The sequence below is a fragment of the Magnolia sinica genome, chromosome 6, assembly GCF_029962835.1.
Source record: "Magnolia sinica isolate HGM2019 chromosome 6, MsV1, whole genome shotgun sequence".
Classification (NCBI taxonomy): Eukaryota; Viridiplantae; Streptophyta; class Magnoliopsida; order Magnoliales; family Magnoliaceae; genus Magnolia; species Magnolia sinica.
In genome coordinates this window covers 71,145,743-71,167,410 of record NC_080578.1, presented here as the reverse complement: position 1 = coordinate 71,167,410, position 21,668 = coordinate 71,145,743, and the positions used below count along the sequence as shown (strand labels likewise).

Below are 21,668 nucleotides of genomic sequence, written 5' to 3'. Positions count from 1 at the left end.
CTTGGATTAATTGGATCCATCGGGTTGTTTCAACCAGTTGGGTTGTTTTCCTCGTTTTCTCGATTGATATCACTGTTTTTAATCTGTTGTTGATCAGCAATCTATTGGATCTGCTTTTTTGGATCACTAGCATAAAAAGTCAGCAACGCTCCACTGGTGTTGTTGCCTTTTTTCCTGTCATTTTTTAAAGCATTGCACATCCTACTGGTTGATTCCACTGGGATCTAAGATCACCATTCCATCATAGACGCTGATGCTGCCACCACTGAGATAGCGTTGCTACTCTACCATTCTGCTGCTACTCCAGAGGACGCTGATCAAATCTGGAAAATGATGATCAGATGATGTTGATTGGCCCATTAATCGATCAAGTTAGACCATTCGTTGCTGATTAGAATTCCTACACGGGCTCGCTGACAATCAAGACCAGACGCTGCAGATGTTTTGATCAATCATCATCCACGTAAAACCTTGGTCCAGATCTGCTTTGTTGTTGTTGTGATCTGCGCCACCATATCATTATCATGTTGTCGTTGCTGCTGTTGCAAACTGCATCATCATCATCTGTTGCTGTTGCGATCTGCATCATCATCAGTCGCTGCTGCTGCTGCGATCTCCTGATTGATCAGTGGACCACATCTGCAATCAGCAGCATCTGCAAACTGACCTGTTCCAGTCAGATCAATTGTTGCCGAGATCATGATCATGTGAAAAGCATCCATGCTATTGGACCAGTGGCCATCATTTGCATTATCGTTACTGCCTTGCTCTCATCATCAGTTTCTTGTTTACATGGCTGGTCAACAAAAAATGTGCAAGAAAATGCCTGTGGGGAATATTGGGATGACCCACTTCACCACTTCCTTGGCTTCCCTTAACCACCTTAAGCAATGCTCCTGCTACCTCCTCAGGGTTGTCACTTGGAGTAATCAACATAGGAGCCACCGACCATTGACAGACACATCAGTTTCCAACGCCCTGGTCTCATTGGCTAATGGATCTCTGTCTAACGTCCTTCGTCAGGGAGTAACCTCACCCAGTACTCACATTACCTTACCCTCAGTTTTATGTGTGCCTAACTTTCCTCTCAGCTTACTAGTGCGTAAACTAACCAACACATTACAATGGAAATAATGGAGGATTTCAGGACCTCAAAACAATGGAAATAATTGGAGGGCATGAATTGCATGGATTGTACTACTTCTTGGAACTTCGAATTATTCAAGCCACCTTCAATGTCAACACCACCCATAACAATGGCATGCCCAGTTTGGTCACCCCTCACCCCTCATTGGCTTCCTTGAAAACACTTGTTCCTTCTGTATCATATGTTTTTTTTTTTTCTATCAAATGTCAAGTATGTCAATTGACCAAACACACTCGCACCATTTTTGCCACGTCTTGATAAGCAGAGTTTATCTCCATTTGATTTGGCATGCCCAGTTTCGTCATCTCTCATTGGCTTTCTTGAAAACTCTTGTTCCTTATCATCTGTTTTATTATCAAATGTCAAGCATGTCAATTGGCCAAACGCATTTGCACTAGCATATCACCACATCTTGATAAACGGAGTTCATCTTCATTTGATTTGGTTCATATTAATGTTTGGGGTCCGATTCGAATACCTAGTTTTCAAATTTTCAAGTACTTTGTTACATTTGTCAGTGATTATTCAAGAATAACATGGGTATTTTGTTCATGCTCTTTTGTTTGAGGCCGTGTGTGGTCTCCTTATGATAGGCGCCCCGCCTTTTGTCCCCGGAGTGCCCGAAGTTTAGTGTCTCTATAAAGTTCAAACTTCAATTCAATTAAAGAGCTCTTTTGGAAAAAAAAAAAAAAAAAACATGGGTATTTATGATGAAAGATCAGTATGAAGTATTTGACATGTTTAAAAATTTTCGATTTGAGATTTGTACACAATTTAACTCTAAAATCAAATGCTTTAGGTCCGATAATGCACTCCAGTATCTCTTGATCCACTTCCAAGAATTCTTAACTTCCATGGCATTACCCATCAGACATCCCATCCTTATACTCCACTATAAGATGGGGTTGCTGAAAAAGAATTGACACTAGCTCGAAGTGGGATGATCCCTTCTTCCTTATATGTATGTTCCTGAACATTTTATTAACCAGATGCCCTCCATTCTTAATGGCCAAACTCTATTTTTTGTGTTATTTCCCGAAGCTTCACCCTTTCCTTTGCATGCCCAAGTGTTTGGTTGCACTGTGTTTGTCCATGCACTATATCCTGATTACAATAAACTTGATGCAGTGCCATTAAATGTGTTTTCTTGGGTCACTCTCACACTAAAAAAGGGTACAAGTGCTTCAACCCGTCATGCAATTGGATAGCAGTTAGTGCAGATGTGACCTTCTTTGAGGATTCACCATTCATTTCACCTCCGCCCAGTCAGGAGAAGCATCTATACTCAGGGGAGATCTCTCTCCCATTCCTCGTCTTGTTGTTCTTCCAACACAGGCCATCCCACGACATCTAGACAATCTGGCATCACCTATCAAGACCAATCCTGTGGTCCCCATTTCACACCAATAACCATCTCCTTTGGAAGAGACTCCTGCAGCACTGCCACTAAACTTGATGCAGTGCCATTAAATGTGTTTTCTTGGGTCACTCTCACACTAAAAAAGGGTACAAGTGCTTCAACCCGTCATGCAATTGGATAGCAGTTAGTGCAGATGTGACCTTCTTTGAGGATTCACCATTCATTTCACCTCCGCCCAGTCAGGAGAAGCATCTATACTCAGGGGAGATCTCTCTCCCATTCCTCGTCTTGTTGTTCTTCCAACACAGGCCATCCCACGACATCTAGACAATCTGGCATCACCTATCAAGACCAATCCTGTGGTCCCCATTTCACACCAATAACCATCTCCTTTGGAAGAGACTCCTGCAGCACTGCCACTAACTTCGGAACTTGATATCTCAAAGCTCTTTGTAAAGGTAAACGCTCTTGTACCCTTCACCCAATCTCTAATTTTATTTTATACCATCATTTGCTTTCATCTGTCTGTACCTTTGCCATGTCCCTGTCATAGGCATTGTTCGGAGTATCCTCGATATTACGATAATATCCCCGATATTATCCATATCTCTAGCTCGGCAATACCAATAGCACTAGTAGTGATACTAATAACACTGGTAATATTAGAAATTCTAGGTATAAGTGATATATCGCTACGCATTGCCGATGTATTGATATCGCCAATGTATCACCAATCTTTTCAACTGTGTAAATTCCATGTGTCACTTGTATCGCCAATGTATCGATATCGTCTATGTACCGCCATTATTTTCGATTGTGTAAATTCCAGGTGTCTCTTGTAGACCCCACCCTCGATTTCAGTGGCAGGGAGAAGACAACTTGCCTCGGCCCTCATAGGGGTCGCCTCATCTCCCTCTTGCTCTATCATCCATCTTATTAATACCCTAAGACTCTCCTGATATGGTGCATCGAAGGTTGATGTGGCTAGGGTTTCAAGCCAAACCTTCCTCTTCACCTTTTAGCCCAGGCAGGAAGCCCTAGCTTTTCTGAGTGACTTCTCTCTTCACCATTCCATGGGCCTCAGCTCAATATCTCCTTGGGTGCCGTCAGTAGTCTCTACCAACAAAGGCACCTGGATCCGCATCCAGGGTATTCCCATCCACGCGTGGTGCAGGCACACCTTCGAACAGATAGCTGGTTTCTATGGAGTTGTTGTGGAATGCGACCAACTCTCCCTATCTTCAGCCTTCCTCATTTTTGCCCGAGTGAAGATCATCCCCAATCCAGGCCCAATCACTTTGGTCTTGGATCTCGAAATCGACAATCCATCTTTTCCGATCATCACCTCCATTGAACACCCGTCCCTGGCCCAAGGCTCTCCCATCTCCCCCATCAGCCATACAACCCCACCCCAGCCGATCGAAGATCCTCATGTCTATCAACTTACCCAGGACAGACCATGCCCACCAGCTGTTCGATGCAATGCCTCACCCAACCTGGAAAGACAAACTCATGCTCTGCCCACAATCCCGGGCCATCCGATCATCCAAGCCAGCCAAGCTCCCACATCCACCCATCACAATCTAGATCAATCCAACCATATGCACCCCACTCCAAACAACCAACATCTGCACCCAACGCTCCACCCAGATGTCCCACACTAGGCCCCCACCCCTCAATGCGACCCCATTGTTCTCTCCATGGCCCCATATCCCTCCACCACCCACCTAGCTAGCCTAACCCACCTAATGGCTAATCCTCAACCCAACCCTTCCCAACAGCCTCCCCCATCCCCATCCTTTGCTCACCCTTTAACCCGATATACTGATGCTTCTAGCAAGGCACCAACAGCCCCACATGGCACCCGAACACCTAAATCCATAATTCCACACCCCCCACTCGACCCCATGATCCCAAATCCCTCCACCCTTCACCCAACAAGTCCAATGTTGCCAATGCAGACCTCCTCATTCTCCCAACCCTTGCCTCATCACACCCCAGGCCCTAACACGCATCAACCATTTCTCTCTCCCACCGCAACCACCTCGCCAGTAGGGCTAGATTTTCACATCTCCCAGTCACCCCAACCGCCCCGCCCCCCCTGAAAGAAAGAAAAAAAAAACTCAACCTCATCTATCAGCTTAGGCTGGCACGTCCCAGCACTTGGAGGTTTCTGCTCAAATCTCTAGGACTAAAGATAACATGATAGATAATCAAGGCACCAACAACCCCACATGGCACCCGAACACCTAAATCCATAATTCCACACCCCCCACTCGACCCCATGATCCCAAATCCCTCCACCCTTCACCCAGCAAATCCAATGCTGCCAATGCAAACCTCCTCATTCTCCCAACCCTTGCCTCATCACACCCCAGGCTGCAACACGCATCAACCATTTCTCTCTCCCACCGCAACCACCTCGCCCTCCCCAAAAAAAAAAAAAAAACTCAACCTCATTTATCAACTAAGGCTGGCACGTCCCAACACTTGGAGGTTTCTACTCAAATCTTCAGGACTAAAGATAACATGATAGATAATCAAGGGAGGTGGAGCTGGCCCTGCAATCTGGACAACTTCTCCTCAGCCAAAAACTCAGAAACAGATGAAGAAAATTCCCTTTCAGTGTACATTTCAGACTCTCAGAACGAACCCCCTGACTCTCCTATCCCATCTTGTAATGCTGAGGGGGAGCTAGAGCTTTGGGTGGACATCAGTGGGCATCCAAACCAATATTCACGTGCTCCCTCCCCGACGTTAGCAAATATCCGCTCGGCCATTAAGAAGAGAAAGGATTCAATCAAGCGAAGCTTCAATCTAGCAAAAATCAGGAAAAGCGCTGCTACGAAAGGAGGGGAATCCAATGCCTAGCATCCTCTCATGGAACGTGCGTGGTGCTGGTAATGCCCCGACCCTTTGGCAGCTCAGAAGACTAGTGCATATCCACAAGATAACCATCCTATTGCTGCAAGAGCCCATGGCTCGCCCTGGTAAAAGGGCTCAGGTTGCAGCTAAGCTAGGCTACCATCAGTCCATAATTAAAGATTCGGCTGGAGGGAAGATCTGGATTCTCTCCAGCCCCCCGTTCAACCTCCAGACAATCGCGGCTACGAATTGATGTAAAGCGGGTCGTGGACAGTTTCATGGCCAAGATGGACCAGAAAAGGGCCGTTCGACGACAAGTGATCCGGACCGTCGGACCTTAGATCGGGCATATCTCACAATCTGGAATGAGTTAACGGGCGTAAAATATATGATTTTGGGATAGAACAAGCTACTTTAGCCAACCAACCCCGCTACACCGGGTTATGCAAGCTGGAATTGCGAAATACCCCTGGATCGACGGTTGTTTCCCTGTTTTAATTTCGTTTTTACTATAAATAGTAAGTTTTAGTTTGATTATAACTCTTCATCCGTCGGGCTTTAGGAGTCGCGCCCAACATGAAAAGAGCTTAAAATAATTAGGAGAACAGTTTGGTGAAGCCAAATAGGACACTTACTATTTTTGGCTGAAAACTTTGTGCACTAGTAGACATCACAACCGTCTATAAATAGTAAGTTTACTATTTATAATAAGTCGCAAATTCTAGGAGTTTTAGTTGTAGTTTGATTCTGATTTCTTTCCCATTGCTTGGTACCTCTATTTAAAGGGTTGTGAACTCGTTTTTATTCATTAATTAATCAATTTTGAATTTATTAGAATTTATTTCTATTTTCTGCTTTCTTTCCTCGTGGATTCGAGAAGTCTCTGTGAGGAGTCCAGAGAAGCTTCGTGGATTCGGAGTAGTTATCCTCATCACGCTCATCCCTGCGTCAATTGGTATCAGAGAGAGGATTCCCCTTGGGCCGATGACAAACAATGAAGGTATGAATCAAAATCCTGTGGTCGATGATCCAGGGATTCATTATCTTTCGGAAAGAATGGAAGCTTTCCACCGAGAGAGTCAGTTGACCATGCAAGGGCTGCAGGTAACCCTCGACCGTCTTGCGAATGCGCTACTTCCGCCCCAAGCCCTAGGCGGTGCTCCACCACCTATGGTTGCTCCACCACCAGTGGTTGCTGTACGACGCAACCCCGATTTTCATAGAGCACTACCAGTGGCAAACCATAGGGCTACACCAGATGATTCAAGTTCTAGCGACGAAGACCTTAATGAGGGTTTTGCTCGACGACCAATCCATGGAGGCGATCATCTAGAACGTGTTGAAAGAGACTATTGAGGTAAGGATGAACTTCCTAGTTTTAACGGTTTATTACGTATAGAAGATTTTCTCGATTGGCTAGCCGAAGTAGAGAGATATTTTGATTATATGGACGTGTCGGATCATAAAAGGGTAAAATTGGTAGCGTTTAAATTAAAATCTGGTGCTTCTGCATGGTGGGAACAATTACAACTCTCACGAGCCCGTCAGAACAAGGCGCCCATCTCATCATAGCCACGGATGAGACGTCTTCTTCGATCACGATTTCTCCCCAGTGATTATGAGCAGATATTATTCTAGCAATATCAAAATTGCCGACAAGGAAATCGAATCGTCACAGATTACACTGAAGAATTCCAACGGTTGGCTACATGAAACGATTTGTCAAAGTCTGAGTCACAGAAGGTGGCACGGTTTATAGGTGGGTTGCGACCGACAATTTAGGACCGAGTTCAGATGTACCCTGTTGGGACCATGGATGAAGCAGTTCAATTGGCGGGTAGGGCAGAAACACAACTTGCAAGAGCTCTTGCTCGTCCATATCCTTCAACTCGACCCCCCATGACGGGTCCTACGCAGGATCCAGTGCTGGCACGAGGAAAGGATCCAGTAGGAGAACGTCCTCAACCTCCTACAACCGCAAACCATGATACGGGGAGCAACTCATCCAGACCTCAATGTGCAGCACCCACAACAGCGAGCCCGAGTAGGATTCCAAATCCTTATGCTCGGCCAAAGTCGAACAATTGTTACCACTGTAGCCAGCCAGGCCACCTATCAAACACTTGTCCTCAACGTCCCGCAGCAGACTCGACTATAAACGAAGGGGGCACTGAAGATGAAGCCGTAGAAGAAGACCATGACTTTGATGAATATGAACAAACCACTGAAGAAATAGTAGGTGGCGATGAAGTGACGGGCGAGGATCGTGGCGAATTTCTAGTTGTGAGGCGATTACTATATGCCCTACGAAAGAAATTACATCCACAGCGACACATATATTTTGTACTCGGTGCACTATCAATGGAAAGGTCTGTGATGTGATCATAGACAGTGGTAGTAGCGAGAACATCGTCTCAAGAGTGATGGTGGACAAGTTACAGCTCCCAACGACGAAACATCCTTCCCCATACTCAATTGGCTGGATAAAAAAAGGTGAATGAGACTAAGGTAACTGAACAATGCACCATCTCGTTTTCAATTGACAAAAATTATAAGGATCAAATACTTTGTGATGTGTCGACATGGAAGCTTGTCATATGCTACTCGGTCGACCCTGGCAGTCGGACCGTGATGCGACCCATCGGGGATGAGATAATGTCTACATATTCGTCAAGAATAGTCGAAAAATAATTCTTGCCCCTATGGCACCAGAGAACCACCCTGAAGCCTCTAAAGTGGAGGAGAGTTCCCCTCTTGACCATTCGAGATTTCATGGAGGAATCCAAGGAAACTGGCGAGGTATACGCCGTAGTGGTGAAGGGTGAAGAAGAGGAACCCTCAAACATCCCTCCAAGTTTAAGACTGTTACTAAACGAATTCAAAGAAGTCTGGCCTGAGGATTTACTTGATGGATTGCCCCCCATGAGGGACATCCAACATCACATAGACCTCGTCCCTGGGGCTAGCCTGCCCAACCGCCCTCATTATCGGATGAGTCCGAAGGAGTGTGAGATGCTTCAGGGGCAAGTGGAGGAATTGATCCATAAGGGTCTCTTGAGAGAGAGCATGAGCCTATGTGCCGTACCACCATTATTAACGCCAAAAAAAGATGGAAGCTGGCGCATGTGTGTCGACAACCGGGCAATCAACAAAATTACCATCAAATATCGGTTCCCAATACCACGGTTAGACGACATGCTCGATATGCTAGAAGGGGCCAAGGTGTTCTCTAAACTAGATCTAAGGATCGGGTACCATCAGATTCGTATCCGACCCGGTGATGAGTGGAAAACGGCATTCAAGACCAAGGAAGGGTTGTATAAGTAGCTAGTCATGCCCTTCGGCCTATCGAACGCACCAAGTACTCTTATGCGTTTGATGAATCAAGTTCTACAACCGTTCACTGGCCGATTTGTGGTAGTATATTTTCATGACATATTGATATATAGCCAGGATGAGGCGGAGCACAAGAAACATCTCAGGCAGGTGTTGCGGGTCCTACAAATTAACAAGTTATACCTCAACTTGAAGAAGTGTAGTTTTTTAACTGACAGCTTGGTCTTTTTAGGATTTGTTGTAACATTCACTGACATTCGTGTGGACAATGAAAATGTGCGAGCTATTAGGGAATGGCCAATCCCGACAAGCATTCATGAGGTGAGGAGTTTTCACGGGTTAGCGACTTTTTATCATTGATTTGTGCGAGATTTTAGCACCATAGTCGCGCATATAACAGATTGCATGAGAAATGGACCGTTCCAGTGGACTGATAAAGCTGACAAGAGCTTTCATGAGATCAAGCATCGTTTGTCTACAACACCGGTCTTGGTGCTTCCTTATTTCGACAAATTATTTGAGGTTGAGTGTGACGCTTCATACGTCGGAATTGGAGTATTATCACAGGAAGGCAGGCCGGTAGCTTTCTACAGCGAGAAGCTCAGCGAAGCTCGAAAGAAGTAGTTGACTTATGAGCTTGAGTTGTACGCAGTTGTTCAGGCGCTGCGACATTGGCGGCATTATCTGATTCAAAGAGAGTTTGTTCTGTACACTGACCATCAAGCATTAAAGTTTATTAATAGTCAGACTAACGTGAACCGTGTGCATGCTAGATGGGTTGCGTTTTTACAGGAATTTACGTTCGTTCTGAAGCACAAGTCAAGACAGCAGAACAAGGTGGCTAATGCACTTAGTCGTTGTGCATCACTACTTGTTACGATGAGCAACGAGGTGGTCGGCTTCGACTGTCTCAAGGAACTGTATGCTGAGGATGAGGACTTCAAAGATTCTTGGATGAAGTGCCAAGGTCACCCCAGTGACCTTCATATACATGACGATTTTCTCTTCAAAGAAAATCGATTGTGCATTCCCCAAAGTTCTCTGAGGGAGCAGATTATTCAGGAGCTACATGGAAGTGGCCTCGATGGACACCTTGGGCAAGACAAGACGCGAGCTCTTGTGGAAGAGCAGTATTACTAGCCGCAATTAGTACGTGATGTGGGAAAAGCTTGTCATGTTTGTCAGACCTCCAAGGGGCAATCTCAGAATACAGGCCTTTACACCCCGTTACCTGTGCCTGACGGTCCTTGGGAGGATTATCAATAGACTTCGTGCTTGGTCTCCCACGAACACAACGGGCATGGATTCGGTGTTCGTATTGGTAGATCATTTCTCCAAGATGGCACACTTTATTCCATGCAAGAAGACCCTCGATGCAACACACGTGGCGAATCTATTCTTCAGGAAGGTCGTACGGCTACACGGGGTCCCCAAAACCATTACTTATGATCGCGACACGAAGTTCTTTAGCCACTTTTGGCGGACTTTGTGGACTCGATTCGATACACGACTTCAATTCAGCAGTGCTTACCACCCACAAACTGATGGGCAGACTGAAGTTGTGAATCGCACGTTGGGAAACCTCCTTCGCTGTATTTCAGGAGAAAAACCGAAGCAGTGGGATTTGACCTTATCTCAAGCAGAGTTTGCATTCAACAACATGATGAACCGCTCGACAGGGAAATCACTGTTCCAAATTATCTACAGACGAGTGCCTCACCACACACTTGACTTGGTCCCTCTACCCAACCACCCAGGCACGAGCATTACAGCAGAACATATGGCAGACAAGATTATGGGCATCCATGCGGAAGTTCAAACCAAGCTACATGCCTCGAATGAGAAGTACAAGGAACAAGCGGACAAGCACCGGCGACAAAAAGTGTTCGAGGTGGGCGACCGCGTTATGGTCCATCTGCGCAAAGAGAGATTTCCGACCGGGACGTACAACAAGTTGAAAGATAAGAAGATTGGACCCGTCCCAATCATTCGAAAGATCAATGACAACGCTTATGTTGTTGATCTTCCAAATGACATGGCGATCTCATGGACTTTCAATGTCGCGAACCTGACCGAGTATCATGAACCAGAACAGGATGAGAACTCAAGGCCGAGTTCTTTTGAAGTAGAGGGGATTGATGTAGAGCGGGTCGTGGATAGTTTCATGGCCAAGATGGACCAGAAAAGGGCCGATCGACGAAAGAAGTGATCCGGACCGTCGAACCTTAGATCGAGCGTATCTCACAATCCGGAATGAGTTATCGGGCATAAAATATATGATTTTGGGGTAGAACGAGCTACTTTAGCCAACCAACCCCGCTACGTCGGGTTGCGCAGGCCGGAATTGCGAAATACCCCTGGATCGATGGTCGTTTCCCGGTTTTAATTTCGTCTTTACTATAAATAGTAAGTTTTAGTTTGATTATAACTCTTCATCCATCGGGCTTTAGGAGTCGCACCCAACGTGAAAAGAGCTTAGAATAATTAGGAGAACGGTTTGGTGAAGCCAAATAGGACACTTACTATTTTTGGCTGAAAACCTTGCACACTAGTAGAAATCACGACCGTCTATAAATAGTAAGTTTACTATTTATAGTAAGTCGTGGATTCTAGGAGTTTTAGCTGTAGTTTGATTCTGATTTCTTTCCCATTGCTTGGTACCTCTATTTAAAGGGTTGTGAACTCGTTTTTATTCATTAATTAATCAATTTTGAATTCATTAGAATTTATTTCTATTTTCTGCTTTCTTTCCTCGTGGATTCGAGAAGTCTCTGTGAGGAGTCCAGAGAAGCTCTGTGGATTCGGAGTAGTTATCCTCATCACGTTCATCCCTGTGTCACGAATCAATGTGTTACTCTCCGTATTCCTATCAAAGACAATGACCAGTCCATCCTCCTTTTAATTGTATACGCTACTTGCAACAAATAAGAGAGAATCCACCTATGGGACGAAATCATCTCCACATCCAATTCCCAACAGGGCCCGTGGCTAGTCTGTGGTGATTTCAACACCACTACTTGCCCAGATGAGAGAATCGGCAACCAATCTCCGAATATCAGAAGTATGGAAGAATTCAAAGCAGCCATTGGGGACGCTGGTCTGATAGATGTCGGGTTCATTGGATCGAAATACACATGGTGCAACAACAGATTGGGGCAAAATCATCGATGGGCCAAGCTCGACAAGATGTTGTTTAACACTGCTTGGCTTCAAGCATTTCCAAACAGAAAAGTCGAACACTAACCTTGGGTTTTCTCGAATCATTCCCCATTGCTCCTTTCCCTTGAAGACTCAACAGATACCACCCCGAGGCCCTTTAAATTCCTGAATATGTGGATTCATCACGATGGCTTTCTTTCCCTAGTTCACGATTCTTGGCAGCTAGATATTCAAGCCACGCCCATCGTCAAGCTGTTCCTGAAAATGAAAAGGCTAAAGTCGGCCTTGAGAGTTTGGAATTCCCAGGTGTTTGGGAATGTCTTTCAGAATATCAAGATGGCGGAAGACAAAGTTACTTATGCCGAAGCTCAACTCCTCTTCTCTAGATTGGAGGACGACAGGATCAACCTCAATCAAGCCCAAGCGTCCCTCAAGAAGGCCCTCCTCCTGGAAGAGATTTTCTGGAAATAGAAATCCAAAATCTCTTGGCTAAAGGAGGGGGTTCGGAACACTCAGTTCTTCCACGCCTCAATACTCGACAGGAGGAGGTTAGCTATCAAGTCCTTTCATCTTCCCTTTGGCTCCACCATCTCCTCAGACAACAAGATCGGTGATGAGGCGGTCAGATTCTATGCGGACCTCTCAAGCCCAGGGCCACCCAACCTCCTCTCAACCTTCTTGAGTGTATCCCCACCCTTGTTTCCCATCATATGAATGAGATCCTCTTGCGCCCACCCAGCTTGGACGAAGTTAAGGAGGTTGTTTTCGCAATTCCAGCAAACAACGCGCCTAGCTCGGACGGCTTCACGGGCTCATTCTTCGCCTCTTGTTGGGACATTGTCCATGGTGACATCTTTGATGCTGCCACGGAATTCTTCCAGGGAGGCACCATTCCGAAATCCTTCTGGCGTTCGTCCTTATTCCTCATCCCCAAGAGGAAAAATGCCTCCACTTTCCCTGATTATTGACCCATCAGTTTGTGCAACTGCATCCACAAGATCCTATCCAAAATATTAGCAACCAAGTTGTCCAAGATTCTCCCTTCCATCATATCTGAAGAACAAAGTGCCCTCGTCAAGAATCAATCCATTGTTGAGAGCATTTCTATTGATTCGGAAATGGCCAGTGACATCGACCGTAGAGCCCATGGTGGCAACATCATTATTAAACTGGACATGGAAAAGGCTTGTGATAGGATGGAGTGGCCCTTCATCTGCGCTGTCCTCCTTAAATTTGGCTTTAATCTGACCTGGGTCCAGCTGGCCAGGCAATGTCAGGAAGGATGTTGGTTCTCCATCATCATCAATGGAAAGCCGCATGGCTTCTTCCCATCATCGAGGGGCCTCCGTCAGGGAGACCCACTCTCCCCGGCCATTTTCATTATTGCAGCGGAGGCTCTCAATCGAGGCCTCAACTTCCTTTTTCAGTCAGGGAGATGCCTCCCCTATAATCTCCCAAGAAGCTGCCCCATCATATCTCACCTTCTTTTTGCAAATGACACCATTATATTCTTGAATGGCAGGCTTTCCTCGGTCCGCTCGTTGCTAGCATTCATCAAATCCAATGAAAATGTGTCGGGGCATAAAGTCAACTCCTCCAAGAGCAGCTTCATCCTTCCTAAGAGAGCTCCTCCTAATAGAGTCAGGCAGATAGAGAGAATCTCTGGTTTTCAGCCATCCTCCTTTTCCATCACATATCTTGGCGTCCTTATGCTCAAAGGGAGGATCCGATTTCGCCACATGCTGCCCCTCATTCAGAAGATCGAACACAAATCGCCAGTTGGAAGGCAAAACTCCTCAATCAGGCCGCAAAGTTGGTCCTAATTCAGCATGTCCTTGCTAGTATGCCCATGCATATCCTCTCCACGGTCAACATCCCAAAAAGAGTCATCCAACACATTGAGAAGTCCCTGGCTTCTTTCTGCTGGGGATCTTCAGAGAGATCCAAATGACGCCACTTGGTCAGCTGGAAAACGATCTGCTACCCAACCTCAGAGGGTGGTCTAGGGATTTGTTGAATGCATGACGCCATGCAAGCCTTCCGCTGCAAGATGGCTTGACATCTTATTCAGGGGAACTCCTAATGGGCCAGACTTATTTCAACAAAATATATACATATTCCCATCCTCTCGTTCTGCCCCGGCGGGAGCAGCGGTTCCAGTCTATGGAAAGACATCCGCAACAATTTGAATTTCTACATCCTTAACTCCAAATGGCTGATTGGCATCGAGAATGTTAAGTTTTGGCTCTAAAATTGGACAGGCAAGGGCCTTCTCATTGGTGTGGCCACTTCTCTCCAACCTCCGCTTAGAGACATGCTTGTCTCCGATTTCTGGGACTCTTCCGGCAGCTAGAACCTGACCCAAGTAGCGAACCTCCTGCCCCCTCAGGCCATCCAATCTATCATAGAATGCGGCATAGTCAAATCTGACAGAATGGACAAGCTTAGTTGGAATCTCTACCTGGATGGCAAATTCTCTCTCAAATCAGCCTGGGCCAAAATTCGTGTATCGAAGCCTAAGCAAAGATGGGCCGCCTGGGCCTGGAACAAGTACATTCCTCCTAAGATTGCCATTTTTTGCTAGAAGGTCATGCACATGGTAGTTACAGTTGATGATGTTGTCCAACGCTTTGGGATTACCCTTGCATCCAAATGCGTATGCTGTGAACATATGAACTATCCCGCCGTCGATCCCTCCCCTCGAGCTCCCTACTAGTAGGCTTCAATCGTCAACACACAGCCCAACATCCTTCCTGCTCAGCAACCTGCTGCTGATCTGCAGTAGCCCCTCCCATTTCGCCCTTGCAATTAGGGCCTAGGCCCTCCTCTCCATCCAACTGTACAACAACAAATGTTAGGCAACCAAGTAGGCCTCCTCTCCCATCGTCGTCCAGCCGACAACCCTTGCTAGAGGCCGCGTCGAATAGGCCCGCGCAGTAGGATCCTCATACGGCCTCTCCCCATGGTCCAATCTAACTTCTGCCTGCAATGTCCAGCCTTCCCTGTAGCAACTATTCCCATCAGGCCCACCCATCCAGGCCCCATCCTATCCAACCTCCATCCCACTCTGCTAAAGTTTCCTCCCTAACCAACCCCACCCTTTCTTCTAGCCCCAATCAACGCCCCCCCCCCCCCAATCAGCAACGCTACCCACCTCCCTAACCCTCATGTCGAGGATCTTCACCACCTATTCTCCCACAGCAAGATCGCCACTGCGGTCTGGACCCACTTCACCTCCCTTTTCCAAATGCCACTCACTCAGAACCAATCTGTTCATGCTAGAATTCATCAATGGACATCAGCTACCTCCACATCCTCCCTGCATCGGCTTCTTTTAGGCTTGGTCCCATCCATTATAATCTGGGAAATTTGGATTGGTAGGAACGAGGCTAGATTCGATAACAGGAACTTCAAGGCCGACGCCACCATCATCAGAATTTCCAATCGATTTATTGAGATAGGTGCTCGTCAATCATTCAAGATGGCAAGAGTTAGTCCTAAGTGGTTTTGGAGCGTTTCTCACTCTTCCCTCCACTCCCATGATGGCTACTGTTGTCAAATGGATCAGACCTCCTAAGAACTAGATCAAGCTGAACATTGACGGATCTGACAAGGGAAACCCTAGTACTGGGGGGGGGCGTGTCGCGACTGCTGGGAAAACATGATTTTGGCCTTCCATAATCAGTTCAATCAGGTTTCCAATATGGTCGCGGAAGCTCGAGTCATGGTTGACGGCATCCATCTTTGCCAAGACATAGGGCTATCCTCCATCAATATTGAAACGGACTCATGTGCTCTATTCGACGCGGCCTCTAGCTCTTCCTCTTCATGCGGCTGCAACCTCTGGTATCACCTAGGGTACATACACCAACTATCCCGACCCCTGAACCTTCGATTCTCTCATACACTCCGTGAAGGAAACTCTGTGGCGGACGGCTTTGCCAACTTGGCCAGCAATGGTACCCCCGACAGACTGTATCTTAGCTCCTCAGATCTTCCCTGTCTCATTAGAGGGAACCTCGTTCTAGATAGAGCAGGAATGGGCCAAATTAGACACCGAAAAATTAAGATAGGAATTGGGTAACCTTGCCCCCCCTCTCTCCATCCTTGTCGCGGCCTCTCTCTCCTTCTTTCTAGCTTTGTCTTTGTCTTTGCTTTCGTGATGTATGCATTCTTTTTTCATTTTTTATTCCTAAATAATATGTTTCTTTTAGCATCTCCTGAAGTTTCACAAAAAAAAAATCCATTGTTTTCCTCATGTTTCACTAATGTTTCCCAACATTTTTAAAAATCGGCGATATCAATATTGTTTATGTATAAATGACCACCGAAACTTCTAGCTATACCGATGCTTCGAACACTGGTAACATGTAGCTGTTCCTACATCCCATCACAAGGCATTAGCTCACCTTGGGTGGCAAAGAGCCATAAAAGATGAAATTGTTGCTAAGCTCTGCATAAGCACTTTGGAACTAGTCCCCTTACCTTATGGTAAAGGCTTAGTGGGCTGCTGGTGGGTTTTCTCCATGAAACACATACCTAATCAAGGGTATTCCATAATGGTAACGGTGGCCATAATGGCCACTATCGTTACATTTACGATATGGACCATAACAGACATTCCCGTCTCATTTTTTATTGAAAAAAAAAAAAAAAGCCTCGAAAAAAGTTGTATCTGTCCTGTAACGGACCATTATGGGGGCCATAATGGTGGTTATAAGTCAAAATTTTTTTTTTTTTTCCATAGCAGCCATAACAACCCCATAACGTGTAATAGTTGCCACTGTTACCTTTATGTAACAGTTGTTATGGCCCCATTATGGTTGTTGCGGCACACCATGTACTTGACAGCTTGATTGAACGTCTGAAAACAAGATTGACGGCAAGAGGATATACTTAAATACTGGGCTCGGATTATGAAGAAACTTTTTGACCGGTTACTTAGATGAACTCTATTCAGTTGTTGATTTTAGTGGCTGCAAATAAGATCTTGGCAAGTATATTAGCTAGATGTCAAAAATGCCTTTTTGAATGGTGAGCTGACTGAAGAAGTTTAGATGGAGCAACCTCTTGAGGTTATTGCTCAGGGGGCGAATGAGAAAGTTTGTAAACTCAGGAAGGCTATCTATGGTTTGAAGCAATCTCCAAGGGCCTGGTTCAGGAAGTTTAGCCAAGTTCTAGTGGAATTTGGCTTCCACAAATGTCATGTGGACCACTTTGTGTTCGTGAAGCAAATATCCAAGGGAACATGGCATTGGTTATCTATGTGGATGACATAATCACTACAAGAAATGACGAAAATGGTATAATTTAAGTCAAGAGGTACATCAAGGAGCAGTTCCAAACCAATGATCTTGGGTCCCTGAGGTATTTTCTACGATTGAGGTGGCCTAGTAATCTGCGGGGATAAACCTGTCTTAGAGGAAATATGTACTAGACCCATTAAAAGAAACTGGACTGTCGGGGTGTAAACCATGTGAGACTCTAATGGATCCAAACAACAAGCTTTCAGACAATCATGGTAACTATACTTGGATAATTGAGATAATTAGTCAAAATTCAAGGATGGACCATCCCTCCTTGCAATGAAGCAGACGATTGTTGGTGAAAATTTCTCATGTTTTCACCAACAATCAGGTTACTTTTGCATAGCAACAGCAACTGACCCCCAACTCCCCCCAACTCTAGCAAACTTAAGCATAATTAGGTTACTTACAAAATAAAGAAGCTTAAAAGAGAGCTTGAACCTACCACCATGGATGACAAGACGTGTTGAAGCACAAGGGGTTTAAGAGTCCAGAGGATGTTGGCAACTGGATCATCTTCTAAACAGAATGAAGCTGTCATAACCTGTATGTTCTCCTCTTTCAGGTGAACAGTTGAACCTTTCACAGAAGTAGAATGCCCTTCTTGACTCTGACCAGCAACATTAATAGAATCATGAACTAAGGAAACGAGTTCATGAAAAGCCTGAAGCCCAACTGGTTCCAGTTGTTGCAATATTGTCCCATGCTTTTGGCTATTCCCCTTTAAATCCTTGCCATAGGTATGATCATCAGAATCGCGGTCACGATGGCCTGAAAGAATCCATAAGGAACAGTACTTCAGCTTTGACAGAAAACTTAGCAACAGTGACTCACCTGATAGTAATTCTTGGTAAATGGTTCCAATCCTACATAGGAAGGAAAAACACACCTCCTATGCTGGAGATATAAGCATAGTATTCCTTTAAGATGCGTTTTTTCACACAATAGAATGCATATCTTCTGCAACAATTTCAGATCTTAAATCATCTATGTACATCGATTAATAAATAAATGTCAGGATGATTGAGAAGCAGGTCATGATGATGTGGGTACCAAATAGACGTGGCAATGGTCAAACTGAGCCCAACCCATTTAACAAACGAGCCCAGAATGCAGGCCCAAGTCTGACTTGAGACCCTAGATGAAATGGACAGGCCCAACCCAGCCCACTTGGGAAAAATGGGAAGATTAAAAACAGCAAAAGGGAGCTACTTTCAGAAATATATTGAAGAAAGGAATTTGAGATCCCATAAATTCAAGAAATATAAATAATTTCATGATGGTCCAAATTTGGATGGTAGTGAAAAAGTTCAGTTGCAAATAGACAAAAATGCCCTAAAGCAAACATGTCAAAAAAAATTAACCATTTATCTGGAATATAGATAACTGCAACCTTTTTCTAGTGGCTAGAGAGTTAGCCTCTGTGGTGCACCAGAATACAATTGGCCACTAGATCTTTCAGGTTCCTCTACAATACAATGTCAATTAGCCACTACATTTTCTAGTGGCTTGAGATATAGCTGCTTCCAGGTCCACTCGATGTTTAAAAGAGAGAGAGAGAGGGAAAAAAAAAAAACCTGGAATACATTTACCACTACCTTTTCTAGCGGGTTATAAAAAGGTTAGATTGAGGGCATTTGTCCATGGAAAACAGACTTTCACTAGTGTCCAAATTTTGGGAAATATATGAAATCATTTCCAAAACGTTATACTTTTTGGATAAATTACCTTTTCAGTCTCTTTCTTGAAAATATCTATAGAATTATGTCTTTTTGTAAATTTCCCTAAAAAATGTATTGGGAGGGCATGAACAAAAAGTCTTTTGCAAGGTTCCACGCGTTTCTGCCACTAATGCAAGTTTGAAGTTGTTGAACAATGCTTATTTAGTTGAATATAAACAATACATATGGATGGGTCAAGTTGGACCAAGGTCAACCTGAGCCGAACCCATTTACTTGATGGACCATGTTTTCTAACCCGAGGCCAACTCGAAACCCACAGATCCAATCTAATAGCTAAAATATGAACTGATTGGACTGAGGAGCCCAGAAATCCAAATGGAAGCCTTTTCTAGGAATCATATACAACCGTATACACAGAAATAGGGCCAGGCAAACATACAGCACCCTTTTAAGAGAGAGATGGCAACCGTACAGCCCTATAAAGTGCTATATGATTGCGTGTCTAGGGAGTTTGAATAGTATTTGGACTTTAATTTGGTTTCCTCTTTTCTTTTTTCTTTTATTATTACAACATTATTAAGAGTAATTGTGTTAATTTAGCTGTTAACAAACATAAGTGTGGGCTGTACGGCTGTACAGCCCACCTAGTCTTTTGTTTCTTCTTATTTCTGTTTTCGGCCTTATTTCTTAATGCTTAGAGGTACTTTGGGTATTTTTGGTTTTTATCGCTTGAATATAAGAGAAATAGGGAGGATTATTTTACCAGGGAGGATGATTTTACCTGATTCTCTACTCTTCTCATTCTCTTCTACCTAGTCATGGTGTTTGGTCTTATTTGTGTTCAGTCTTATTTCTTATGCTTAGGGGTACATTGGGCATTTTTTGTTTTTATCACTTAAATATAAGAGAAACAGGGAGGATGATTTTACCCGATTCTCTACCCTTCTCATTCTCTTCTGCCTAGTCTTGGTGTTTGGTCTCATTTCTATGTTCAGTCATATTTCTCAATGCTTAGGGGTACTTTGGATTTTTTTTGTTTTTATCACTTAAAATATAAAAGAAACAACGAGGAGGATTTTACCCTATTCTCTACTATTCTCATTCTCTTCTCCACAACTCTTTTTCTTCTTCCTTTCTCTTCTATATTAATCTATATGGTATTAGAGTGCATTTACTTATGATCTAATCCATCTTCCTCTCTTCTATCTTACAAATTCTCTTCGCTCTTTTGTTCTTTGTCCTGCCCATCTCTCTTCTGCTAAAATTTCTTTAAGAAACCTAGGGTTTCTTTTCTTCTTTTTTTTTCGTGTGTCGAGCTTGTGTAATAGTCAACGTGTGAGAGGGTGAATGTCGTATTATTCTCATTAGATGCCATATTCGTGATCGTCATCTTGTGTTTGGTTAGAACTTGTAGACATGTGGGCTGATTGTTCTTGTCAAGTGTGGCATGCGCATCATGTGAGGCATGCAAGTGGTGTGTTCTCCTATCGTGAAAGGTCAGGTAGTATTCGAATAAGCATTGTGTCTTAACCTTTATTCTAATAGAGATGAAAAGTGATCCAAAATCTGAATTTATAAATCCATTAGATTTTCTAGGGGTTCAAATAACCTCTATAAAATTAAATGGAGCAAATTATCTCCAATGGTCTAAATCTATTAAATGTTTCAAACGGCCAAGGACAAACTGAAATATTTGACAATGGAGAAGCCAAATGAGAGTGATAGCCAGTATGATCAATGGCCGGAAAATGCTCGGATATGACATGGTTGTGGAATAGTATGGAAACAATCGTAAGTGCTAATATAATGGCTTTATATATATATATATATATATATATATATATGACAAGAGACGCATTCGTCTAACAAAAATATCTCTTGTAGTACCAATCATTTGAAGAAATTTTCTCATTCTAACAAGGAGATAGGTCCCTCGGTGAATATTATTCAAAACGTAAAGGAATGTGGGAGAAACTGAGTATGTATCAATCTCTCACTGGTAATCTGGAAAAGAAACATTAGCAACATGAGGAGTTCCATGTGGCTAAGTTCCCATCTCTAAATGAAGTGTTTGCTTGCCTCCAATCCATTGGCTCAACGAGTGGAGTCAATGATAGCTCTGGTTGGCATCATTTACTGGACGAGGCAGAGGTGGTGGTTGAGGTACCAGAGGTAATCAAGGCAGTTGTGGTGAAGCGAGAAGAAGTCATGATAGAGGTCCTGGACCCAGAAAGTGTACCCATTGTGGCTTATAAGTCACTCTGTTAAGGTGTTAGGATCTCCACAAGAAGCCGGTCTACACTAATCAGACATCTTATACTAGAGAGAGCACTAGCACTCTTGCGAGTTATACCTTTAAAACTCAATAACCACGTGTTTGGAAAGACAGTTACACTTACTCAAGAAGGTTGTATTGAATAAGGTTCAATAAGGCTTGATAAGTTCAATAAGGTTGTATTGAACTATGGTTTTGTTCAAAGTCATGCTGATTATTCTATCTTCGTGCGAAGAGGCCCCTTAAATATGATTGTATTAGTTGTATATATTGATGATATTTTGGTTACAGAGAATGACAGTAAGGGGATTAAGGAACTTAAGAAGTATCGTCAAAGTCACTTTCTAACAAAAGACCTAGGTCATTTTCAATACCTTCCTAGTATATAAGTGGTCAGATCAAAGGAAAGAATTAATCTGCCTCAACGAAAGAATGTTTTGGATTTGTTCATAAAGACATGCTTTCTTGGTGCTAAGCCTTTCTTTCTTTTTTGAGGAGCCAATTGACACACCAATGGATATGAATCATAAACTAGTTG

At 44.2% G+C, this 21,668-nt stretch overlaps 1 protein-coding gene across 5 annotated transcripts in view; it reads right to left on the bottom strand.

The window, feature by feature from the left end:
- The window catches only part of LOC131248849 (lysine-specific demethylase JMJ31), a 126,452-nt gene that overhangs the window by 32,917 nt on the left and 71,867 nt on the right, over positions 1 to 21,668 (bottom strand). For 4 of the 5 annotated variants that reach the window (XM_058249327.1, XM_058249326.1, XM_058249325.1 and 1 more), the window contains exon 12: positions 17,619 to 17,944. The exons of the other annotated variant lie outside the window; for it this stretch is intronic. In XM_058249327.1, coding sequence (XP_058105310.1) covers positions 17,619 to 17,944 — 326 coding nt within the window. The remainder of the gene's footprint in view (positions 1 to 17,618; positions 17,945 to 21,668) is intronic. 5 annotated transcript variants of the gene reach the window in all.